This window comes from Talaromyces amestolkiae, assembly GCF_001896365.1.
Source record: "Talaromyces amestolkiae strain CIB chromosome Unknown scaffold26.1, whole genome shotgun sequence".
Classification (NCBI taxonomy): domain Eukaryota; kingdom Fungi; phylum Ascomycota; class Eurotiomycetes; order Eurotiales; family Trichocomaceae; genus Talaromyces; species Talaromyces amestolkiae.
Window position 1 is genome coordinate 67,200 of NW_024468062.1, and position 11,191 is coordinate 78,390.

General features: G+C 48.1%; 4 protein-coding genes across 4 annotated transcripts; 1 reads left to right on the forward strand and 3 right to left on the reverse strand.

The window, feature by feature from the left end:
- Window positions 1–1,807: 1,807 nt before the first annotated feature.
- On the forward strand, window positions 1,808–3,510 carry BHQ10_009676 (uncharacterized protein; the record flags this gene model as incomplete). Its single annotated transcript, XM_040882617.1, has 5 exons — window positions 1,808–2,080; window positions 2,135–2,493; window positions 2,545–2,894; window positions 2,943–3,116; window positions 3,167–3,510. 5 exons carry the CDS (start codon window positions 1,808–1,810, stop codon window positions 3,508–3,510), a joined length of 1,500 nt encoding a protein of 499 aa, XP_040738178.1.
- A 230-nt stretch (window positions 3,511–3,740) lies between these two features.
- Window positions 3,741–4,352, reverse strand: BHQ10_009677 (uncharacterized protein; the record flags this gene model as incomplete). The annotated part of the gene is made up of 2 exons (XM_040882618.1): window positions 3,741–4,152; window positions 4,213–4,352. 2 exons carry the CDS (start codon window positions 4,350–4,352, stop codon window positions 3,741–3,743), a joined length of 552 nt encoding a protein of 183 aa, XP_040738179.1.
- Window positions 4,353–4,795: 443 nt separating this feature from the next.
- Window positions 4,796–7,027, reverse strand: BHQ10_009678 (uncharacterized protein; the record flags this gene model as incomplete). The annotated part of the gene is made up of 6 exons (XM_040882619.1): window positions 4,796–5,550; window positions 5,610–6,259; window positions 6,317–6,464; window positions 6,516–6,796; window positions 6,846–6,938; window positions 7,002–7,027. The coding sequence occupies 6 exons, from the start codon at window positions 7,025–7,027 to the stop codon at window positions 4,796–4,798; spliced, it is 1,953 nt and encodes a 650-aa protein (XP_040738180.1).
- A 2,197-nt stretch (window positions 7,028–9,224) lies between these two features.
- Window positions 9,225–10,861, reverse strand: BHQ10_009679 (uncharacterized protein; the record flags this gene model as incomplete). Its single annotated transcript, XM_040882620.1, has 2 exons — window positions 9,225–10,470; window positions 10,560–10,861. 2 exons carry the CDS (start codon window positions 10,859–10,861, stop codon window positions 9,225–9,227), a joined length of 1,548 nt encoding a protein of 515 aa, XP_040738181.1.
- Window positions 10,862–11,191: the final 330 nt, after the last annotated feature.

An 11,191-nucleotide genomic window follows, 5' to 3' on the forward strand; every position in this document is an offset into this window, starting at 1 on the left:
TTCTAGTCATGGCTGCAGCAAGTTATGAGTCAGACCGACTTACTATAATGGGCGGCCACATTCTTGCCTAAAGCGACACACAAACCACAAGGATTCTTCACTATCTCTGTCTGAAGAAAAGATGAGATATAACGCCTGCCTATTTGGGATTGATCAGATGATGAATACATGATTTTACAGGGGTTTCACTGTTGCTGTCGGGTGCCCTGGAATTGTGTGAAGGGGTTTTGCAAGGATCTCGGTAAAGATCAATTCGTGGCTGATTACTACCTAGTAAAGCTTGTCTAGGATTGTGAGATTTGCCGACACACGTTCTTCTTCTAGTACCTACATATACCAAACACTTTAATTGTTGTCAAGTTAATTAAGCACTATATATGAACCAATTGCAACGCTGTGACGCGGCACTTTCTCGCGGTCACAAGCCGCATTGTACTGTACATGTACACCCATGTATCAACGTTGGTGGTAGTTACATGTGACAGCGCCTATCGAACCACGTATCGAGTAGAAGTATGCCCGATGAAATTCCGCAGTGTGGGATGGGATGCATACATAAATACAGATAAATGTCCCATAATTTCATAGGAATGAGAAAAGTCGCTTCTCATCGGCTGCTCGTTGAGCGTGCCAGACGGATTTCTTGCCCGAACAGGGAATAATGTGCAGAACACCTGTGTAGATCCGTAATCAGTTAGGGCAACGATATTTTCCTGCACTGAGTAAGAATTGATCAAGTAACTTAATTACTATGTATGTGTGTACATAAAGAGGCTCTTAGTGCGGCTTCCGCGATAAAATCCAGTCTATTCTCGGGCAGAACCTCACTGACTTCAGTGCGTCCTAGTATGTACGTGTTGGCAAAAGTAGTCCGGGCACTTAACATGAAGATGTATATCATATCGCTCAGCCTTGCAGTGCTACTAGCCCTACCAAGCCGTCATCGAAGCCTTACGGAAGAAGAACTTAAGAAGCACCTCTCAGCTGAGGCTGAACCAGGTAGTGTACAGTACATAACAGACTAACTACTTTGTACATAGTAGTCGCCTAGTGAAACAGGGTTTGCAGAAGCTGACAAAGTAGTAAGTAAGAGTCTGGAACCCTACGCGTATGATACGTACCTTGTGGGGCCGCCACCGTACACTTGGTACATTTTGTGTACATAGTAAGCACTCCAAACTGACGCGAGGTCAATCTCTTGGAAAAATTCCCTTCCTCTTGAAAATCCCATCTTTTAAAATGATATGAACGTGAAGAGCATCCGGGTTGACTGAGCATCAACCATCCGGAGACTAAGGGACTGCACCCCTGACTAGGCCAGCTAAAAACGGGCACATCCGTCCGGTCCGGCCCCATAGTGGCAGAAGCTGAAACATCTTTCTCGATGCCAACGGTGCGACGATGGATCTTCTGAACAGCCAAAATGACTCAATTGGGCCTGACCTGGCCACCTCCTATTCCTTTTTCAGCGTCGATTGGTGACAAGCAGCAGCCAAAGACCCGCTCCACGTACCCTAGTGCGTCTGCTACTCCGTATTCTGACGGCTTTGGGATGGGGAACGAACGTGGTCTGGAAGCCTTGGACGCCAATTTATTTTTATTTCGAAATTCTCAATTTCTCACTAACTTGAGCTGACCATTTTCGATTCTCTCTTCTTGTTGATCGTTCATTCTACATTCGTTTCTTTGCATATTTAGACCGTTTACCTTCATTTATCCTTTATTTGTCTCTTCTTTCTTCGTTGCTTGAATCCTTTCTTCTGCCTGACCACACCGACCAAAAAATAACATTCAACGAGTCAACAGCATGGACGGAGGAGCAGTAGTCAGTGGCGGCGAGGCCAGCGCTGCCAGCGCTGCAGCAGGAGCCCATGCAGCTGGCGAAGGAGCAGCTCCAGTGCACAGCAGCCACCACCATGCCGAGGATCACGCCAATACTCAGCAGACATTCGTTTATCACCGGGAGCAGGACTCCCCTCAACCCAAATCACGGCCGATTTCACTGTCCGACTTGCAAGAAGCTCGTAAACGTTATCTAGAGCCGATTACGCATTCCGCTTCGGATTTGGAGCATTATTTTGTATGTCTCTTCTCTTGTCTCTATTGGGAACGTTCGTGGAGACTGATTGAGTAGACCGGTCCTCGTGATATCAGCAGACACACCAAATGGCCCCTCTTTCTCCGAATGGACGGCAGCATCCTGCCGCGCCTGATTCTTCCCTTGATTTTCATGGCCGGCTGGTCCACGGCAATTACGTGCATTCATATTATAGTTCATCCTCTGACTGTGTCCAACATTCTGCTTACTGTCCTCGGTTTCGTGGTCGGTTTGGCCCTGTCGTTCCGAAGCACGACTGCCTACGAACGTTATGCCGATGGCCGCAAGTACTGGGCTTCGGTCATTCAGACATCCCGCAATATGGCCCGTACTATCTGGGTGCATGTCAAGGAACGTCCTGGCGAGGAGGGAAAAGAGGATGTTCTCGGCAAAGTGTATGCTTTCTCTCTTTGATCAGCGACGAGTCAATTGACTAACTGTGATAGAACCGCCATGAACTTGCTTCTCGCCTTCTCCGTCGCGCTCAAACACAACCTCCGCTTCGAGCCAGCCATTGCCTACCAAGACTTGGTCGGTCTAGTCGGTCACTTGGAAACATTCGCCAAGGAAGCACACGACCCGGAACTGTTGACCCCTCCCCGTCACTCGCTCTGGAAACACGCTGGCATGTATCTCGGAGTCACATTCGCAGAATCCAATCCCCGAAAACTGATCAAGCGCGCAAAGAAGCCACTGGGTCATTTGCCTCTGGAAATTTTGAACCATTTGTCTGCGTATATTGAGCACTGCGAAAAAGGGGAACTTCTCAAGTCGGCGTTGCACCAGGGTCAACTCAGTAAGTCAATATCTTACTTCTTGTTTATCAGCTTTACTGACTACTTAGTCAACTCGGTCGCTGCATTGAACGAAGCCCTGACCGGCTCCGAGCGAGTCCGCGATACACCCCTGCCCGAAGCTTATAGCATTGCCATTTCGCAAATCTCCTGGATCTATATCCTGGTCCTGCCCTTCCAGCTAGTCAGTCTGATGAATTGGATTGCCATTCCCGGATCAATTGGTGAGCCAATTCCTCGGCCCCTCAATTTCATCGATACTAATAACTTGCAGTGGCCGCATACATCATCCTCAGCTTCGTCGCCATCGGCCGCGAACTCGAAAACCCCTTTGGCGACGATGTCAACGATCTCCCCCTCGACTCGTACTGCCGCCAGATCGCCTCCGAAATCGACATCATCACCGCCACCCCGGCGCCCAAGATGATGGACTTTATGAAAAGCAGCGACAACTTTGTATTCTACCCATTGAGTCTGGAAGGTTTCGATAAGTGGCAGGAGCGTAGCATGTCTGAGATTCGGGCTGCGCTGAGGACAAAGGTGATTGCCCAGAAGAAGGCTCTTGATGATGAGGCTGGGATTGTGACTTTTGCGCCGAATTTGAAGTCGGATGATTGATCTTATCACTAAAAGCATTGCGGGTTGTATCGATTTCTGTCGTTTCTATTTTGCTATTCATAAGCGTGCAGTGTCGGATTTAGTAGAGGTGTTGCGGGCGTGATTTTGTGGGAGATAAAATTGGCACACATAATACAAATACATTCATTTTCATCAAGCAATCTATCTAGCGACTCCTAACGCCATACATGCATTCAACACTCAAAAATAAAAGAAAGACGATTAACCCATCACGGAGCGAAAACCCCGTCCCCAGACCCATGCACAATCGCACTTAGATAATTCCCTTTTGCGCATACCCGCCACGCAACACTACCCTCTTCAACACCTTCCGATTCTCCAGCTCCAGCCCCAACAGAGCCGGAAGAAGAAGACAAAGATCCAGCCCACGAACTCAACGCCGCGAGGACAGCAGCCCCGTCGTCGCGGGGTACACGAATCCAGACATTCGGAACATCAGCCCCTATTTTCATTCCTTTCTGTTCTGGTAGTGGAGAAGATGGATTCTCAATCTTGAGTATATCAACTCCAATAGTCGTCCCCATCAACCCCAGGAACTGCGACAGCGCAGAAATGAGGTATGAGCGTGCCGTGAGTGCGTCGATGGAAAAGTTCTTGATGGTGTGATGCGAATGTGGAATTCTACTGTTGTTAGAGCATACTCTTTGAAAAGGATATGTGGATTGAGGGTGGGTTAGGTACAATTGGAGCTTGAAATAGGCCCATTGCGGATTGCGGGATGTGAGGCGCTGTTGCTGTTGTGTGGATTTGGTGGCGGTGGTATTGGTGGCAGGTTTGGGTGCGGGTTCGGTGGTCATTGCTACATCTTCTTGGCTGGCCATATTTTATTTCTGCTCTTGGAAATTAATGGTGTGATTGTATATATGGTTGATGGTTAAAAAATAGATGTTGTCTGCCTCAGGTATCAGAAAATTATACTGAGCACGGATTCGGACTAGCGCCCCGCGGCATTCGATCGAGTCGCGAGAGAAGTTGAATAACCTCCCTATCATGTTACCAGCTACATCTTTTCGTGTAAAGTTATGGATTGGACATTCATTCAACTATCGACTAGACTAGACTACGCTCACTTCTTGATCGATCTTGGCAATGTCAAAGAAGTGGGTCATTACATACATCGTTCTCGAGGAGAAAAGAAAAAATACATGAAGGCTGAAATCCTCCCAATTGAATGTCAAAAGCGATCATCTGAAGAAACAGGTTGCAAATGCTCTTTGCAAATGCGCGATCCATCGATCAATTGAGCCAGGCATGGCGGGATTCGTCAAACAGCAGAGGTTGGGTACTCGCTGGCCTCGGCCCCGGTCTTGTTATTACCTGGCATGACACCTAAGCTGCTGTCGTCGTCCAAGTCGATCTTGTAAAGCTCAGGGCAAACCAAGTCCTTGCGACGGAAAATGTATCGCTTGATCCACCATGGAGCAACGGTACCCAACTGGTACGACGCGTGACGACGAGTAGTCACTGCAAAGACATAGTCCAGCTCTTCAAGAGAACGCTGTTTGGTCTCGGGGACAAAGAGGAAAATCATCACAAAAGCTATGAGGTTCAGCGCCGCATAGAATCCGATTGCGCCCTGCGGTGTCATCGCCTTGAGCATGAAAGGGAAAGTAATCCCCAGTGCTGAACCCCACCAGTTGTTGGTCGCCACGGCCCAAGACATACCAATTTCACGATGAGACAGCGGAAACACCTCTGCAGAGTAAGCAAAAGGCACAGGTCCTTCGCCTGGAGAGTAGAATATGCAGAAAATGTAGATGAAGAAGGCGAGCAATCCAAGGTGAGCTTTATTCTCAAATGGGATCCAGAAACAGAACCCAGCAGCAAGCAACGACCAACACATGTTGGGAAAGGTGAAGAGCAGTAGAGTTCGTCGACCAAATGTATCGATCGTCCACACAGCTGGCCAGGCGAATATGAAGTTGATGGCTCCAAAGCCAAAAGAGGCAAGCAGAGCACCGATATTGCTAGCTCCTGCCTGAGCGAAGATGCTACTGGAGTAGAAAGAAATGATGTTGACTGTTGGCAGAAAGTTAGTGTCAGACCGTTGGCGTGGCTTTTGTACAAGATGAACTTACTTCCGCACATCTGTTGGGCAGTCATGACAACACCAGATGCCTGAGCGGCACGACGATTCCGTGGGATAGTCCACAACTCGATGAAGCGAGTGATCATGCCGGCATTCTTGGAGAATCCAGCTTCTTCCAACAAAATATCCTCTTGAACTAATGAAGCATGAATGAAGTACAAGTCTCGTGCGGCTTGAAGAGGGGTGTTTCGCAAACGCAACAGAGATTTGTATGCCTGCTTGTGTTTCTTCTTTGTCATGAGCCAACGAGGAGATTCTGGACAGAACCAGATGCCCAAGAGAAGTGGAACGGCCGGAATGAATGCAGAACCCATCTGTAATCGCCAGGCGATGGCTCCAGTTTTGGCAAGTACCAAGTTGGCACAAACACCGCAGAAGATACCGAATGCAGTCCACAATTGCCAGCTCATAGTCAGACCTCCACGAATGCTGGTAGGGGCAGTCTCAGCCGAGAACACAGGGACCGTGACTTCTTTGAGACCCATGCCAGTACCGAGCAGAATACGACAAATAATCATCTGAGGCCATGTTTGAACGAGAGCAGAACCGACGGGTGCAACGAGACTGAAGATAGCAGCGAGGAAAATGACACCACGACGACCAAGCCAATGGTTCAAAGGATCAGCGATCCAAGCAATCCTACGATAATCCCGTGTCAGTAGTGAAGAAGCGAATGAAGGAGAAATTGTAACGTACAAGACAGCGATGGTCAAGTAAGGCATTGAGACAATCGTACCGACGAGCCAGGTGTTGCGCTCGCAGGTTCCCGTCAAGTCACAAGGTCCAGGACTAGAATTAGGGATTCCGAGATCGTCCTGGAAAGTCAAGATAGCACCATTGGATCCTAATTCAATCAGAATATAAGTCAACTATGGGGATGCTGCTATATACGCACCCTCCTGATCCCAACCCTGGATAGCCGCAGCGATGGAGTTGAGAATGATGGTGAAGTACAAAGCCCATGGATGCTTCCAACGATGAGTCACTTCCTCGCGTAAAGCTTGACGCTCGGCTTCGTCGAGTTCCTCAATGTTTTCGAAGTTGCGGGGGTTCTGCGCGACCAAAGCTCCCTTCTTCAACAAGGGGAGGATATCGTTGAGGTCGAACTTGTTGGCATAGGCCTCGACATCAGCCATGAGATGAGGCTTGGCAATACCAACGAGAGGGTTTTTGATTCTAACCAGTTAGTATACAACCTAAGAAGGTGGAAAAGCAGATCACTTACTCCCCGGTGACATTATCAGTCAGCTGCTGAACACGCCGATGGCGCAATTCTTGGTTCACATAGGCGGCTTCAAGCCCTGCTGCTGCTGGCTGACTATTCGAGGTTTATTCTGTAAGTGACTGCATTGATAAAACTAGCATGGCCAGAAATACTTACACTCCAATCTCCTCCGCTTTAGCCATGGCGACTAGAGGACGATTGTAGTACAGTGTCTGTCGAAATCAGGACTGAACGACAGTCTGAAGATACAAATGGGAGCGCTATCCCACAGAGAAGAGCGAAGGAATGCCAGCGAGAGGATCAATAGGTAGAAGAGGGAGGAGGGGTGAGAAGGAGAGTGGAAAAGGAAGAATAAGAGGGAGAGGGGGGGCTTTTTTATAGGTCTGGGGAAGAGAGGGAAAAAAAACTGTGGGGAGCTTGGGAAAAACGTGAGATGAGCTCCAAATAAATCTCAGCCCAATGAGCTTGCCAGGGAAGGAAAGTGCCTTCCCACCGGGGACAGCTGCTGTTGCCCTGGCTGTTGCCCGCCAAACATAAAGGACGAGCCCTGGTCTTGTGACCTCGACTAATCTTACTTCCCCCGACTGGCTAATTGGCTGGAGCTTTGTATCTACATCGATCTCCCAACGACAAACGAAACAATTGCGGTGGCTGCTGTTAAGATCTCAATTTACAAAGCCTCATCGTGGTTAGCTATCTAGGATGCAGCCAACAGCCAGATTAAAATCTGACTCCCGGCCTCCACTGATGAGGCTTTTTCTTTTCTCGCTCGCTACTAAACGGGGCTGCGTCTGGTCCGTATCAGAATGAATTATCTCTAGAAAGCAATACTACAGGAGCACTCAGTCCCGCCCCCACGGAGACAGACTACTATAACGGATAGTGGCATGTCTATTCCAGGTCTCCCTTTTCTCTCCGTCTCGTCTTATGCGTACGTAATACGTATCTATGTCTTGGCTAGAGTATTCTTGACAGTAAGCCTTGGCGGACATGCAACGACTGACCGGGATCGAGAGAAATATTAGCTGAGCAACCTCGCAAAGAAGAGATGGAAATTGGATCAAACAATTTGATGCCTCTCTCCGCGACGTGACCCGCTTGCTCGTATTAGTTTTACAGCATAGCTTCCAATAAGGTAAATGACTGTCATTTGAGCTGAGATAATGCAGAGAAGCACTTGCCGCGTAATAAGCTACTAAGTCCCTGCTCACATCGTTGTGAGGTTCAATGATCTACTGCCTTGGAGTTGAGTGTCCCGTGACCATGTACTACGCAGGGGTTCATGGGGGATGCACAAAGAGGAATTAGCATGATTATCTGCCAGCCACGCGCTGAAGCGTGGCTCTTGGGCAATCCTTACAATGGTCTTAAATCAGAAGCGCGGGTACAACGTACGTAAATGGAGATTGTATACGGAACTACGTGCGACTAGGACATCGCTTGATGATACGAGAAGACTCTGTATATAGACTGGGATCATGGTTTGTGCTCACGCAGAAAGGATTATTTTGTCTCTAGCACATGAATGCAAAATTGACTCTGTGCAGACACAATAGCCTTATGAGATATCAGTGACAAGCATGGAGTCGCAGGCTCGGAAAGCAGCCGGAGTTGTCTGATACGCCGAGATCCCCGACTCCCTTCCTTTCTGTTTGTCTGTCGGAAGCCGCAAGTAGGCGTAACTTCAAAGACAAGCTAGTCTTGGCCAAGTGCCACTTTAGTATCACTATCATGAAGAAAGAAGAGCAAGACAAGACGTTAGATTTGAGTGGGGCAGGACTTGCGCCTTTTCTATTGAAGGGATTCTCCGCATTAATCTCCGGAGTCTACGCTGCTTTGGGATTAGGACAACATGATTAATCCCCGGGGTACGGAGTGAGTTGGCCCCGTAATTGTGATCATGAAGCATAAATAGAAGAAAGAAACCTGGCTCTCTCGAGTCACTGCAAGCCACCGTACAGCTTAAACGTAAAATCCCGTAGATATGGTCTTGGATTGGGCATGGCAGCCACGAGCTATGTAGCCATGGGATTGACAAATTAGAAAATTGGCCGTGTGTAACATGAACAGGCAGCATATCAAATAAATAGGCCAAAAGTGATTTGAAAGATATGAAACAATTATACAACAAAGAAAAATGTGCAATGCTGTACAATTCTTGGCGCTCATGAGCTGTGTGACAATGTATTGTGCTTCAATTACCAAAATGGCAAAACTTGAAATGTGACTTAGTTCTTTGTCGTTATACGAGAAAAAGAGACGATTATAAGTATCGAAAATACCACTATGAGAAAGTGAGACACTATGATCACAGAGACACATCAGGTCTTTCAAGGCGTTTGATTGCGGTGGAATGAACCCTTTAATAAAATGTTAGGTCTAGTACAGAATGATGCTATCCAAAGATGAAAATCCAGCTGCGACTCCACCCTCATTACTCTCCTTGCCCTTTGTTCGCATCAACCATCCGCCCTCTTCATTATGCAGAACCTCACCATTCGACTTCCACAATATGGTACCAAAAATGCCTAGCTCCCCAACGACATTGCCACTAACAACCTCCCCATCGCTACGCAGTACCACGTTGCTCGCTTCCGACGGCGGTTGGATCAGCTCCATCAACACATAACCTTTCCAGTCACTTTCCGGTATCGATTTCAGGAATTCTGGTATGGCTTCTTTGTATACATTGTTACCGCCGCCTTCTCTTTGCGGTTTGAGAACATGGTGCGCCGCTGTCTCGGGGTTGAGAGCGAGCTCTCTGCCGCGTCCATTGGCCGAAAGGTCGTATTGCGGAGCAAATGTCTTACGAAGTTTCTCTTGGATCCCATCTGACTCTGCTGTAGGTATGAATCTTGCAAGATAATCTGGTTTGTTCGGGTCTGCAAGGACCTGCTGAATCTTTTTGCAACCAGAGAGTTGGTTGAGGACAGTAGGGCACTTGATTGCTGCAGAGCGTTCCAGTTGAAGTCGAGCACTCCAGTCCCGGTCGGTCTTGTAGTCAGTAGGTGCGTAGAAGCTTCTCAAGTAGACGGTCGTTATTTCAAATGGAGTTCCCTGCGCATGAGGTGGTATGTATATCAAGGGTCTAGATGGATTGTCTTCTTGTATAGATGTTCGGTCCAAAATCTCGCTCGTCAGCAATCGAAACACGGGAATTTTGTGAAATTGTGTCAGTCGTGTAGAGAGTGCTAGCTGATCAAATATGTTGCGCTCGCCTTCTTGGACAACGAATAAAATGCCGAGAGGTAGAGCTGGCGACGACTTTGATTGCCCATAGGCTTCGTGTGCCGCGGCTAGCCCTGCACTGAGCGTTTCGACAGCTGTATTTTGCGGTGGAACTCTTCCATCAAGTAAAGGATGCTCCGGATAGCTCAACGAGTGGCCGGGTGGTGATTGCAACAGTTCTGTATGTAGGGCTGCTACACGACAAGACAGGCCGCCAAATGAGGAAGAGATTGTATTGAATTCTACTTGCTTCAATGATGCGGTCTCGGAGCCCAGTGTATGCACCATGTAGTCAGACCGGAATAGACCAACAGACAGATCTTGCACATATCCCTCCCTTGATACAGCCTGGTGAACCTTCCAAAGTCCAGCCACAAAGTCGTCGACGTCGATCAGCCTACGATGCGGTCAACTACTGCTTAGATATAAAGGGTTTCTCGACAAAGTCTATTCTCTCATCTACTAGAGTCGGGTGTGGGATCTCACTCTTCAATCACTTCCCCTAGCCACTTCTCATCACTTGTAATCCGCGCATATAACTCATTATACACTTTCTGTACCGCTCTTGCCTCTTCAAAGCAAGCCTTTGGGAATGGACTAGGGAACAGCGTGACTGGCGCATTGGTTGCCAGTACTCCTTTCGAGACAGCCTCTTGGGAGACAAATGTTGCGGCAGGCCTGACAGTTAGACCATGTTGTATTGTCCAGTCCTTGATTGTTGAGACTAAAAATTGCTCTTGTGTCTCACTCAGCTTCGGAGGGTACGTAGAGTAGAATGACTCCGTCATTGCCGGCAATTTGGTCCTGTTATAGATGTGCTGACCTCAGTTGTATCTCCTCAGGGCGAATTGAGAACCAAGTGAAGAGGATCTCTCTCTCTTGATAAAAGCATTCTGGAGAAAGACGCCGAAGCGGTACTTTTGGCAATCGCCATTTCTAAGCTGCGGGGCGTCATCCCTACCCACCTTCCTGATTTGACGAATCAACGACCCCACTATTTACACCGCCATCTTTCTGCCGGTCAAAAATCACTTCCGGCTCGGCGGCGACGCGAATATCCTCAAAGTCCTCACTCATCTTTCGCGACGTGATTTGATATCGAGACTTCTTCTTTGATC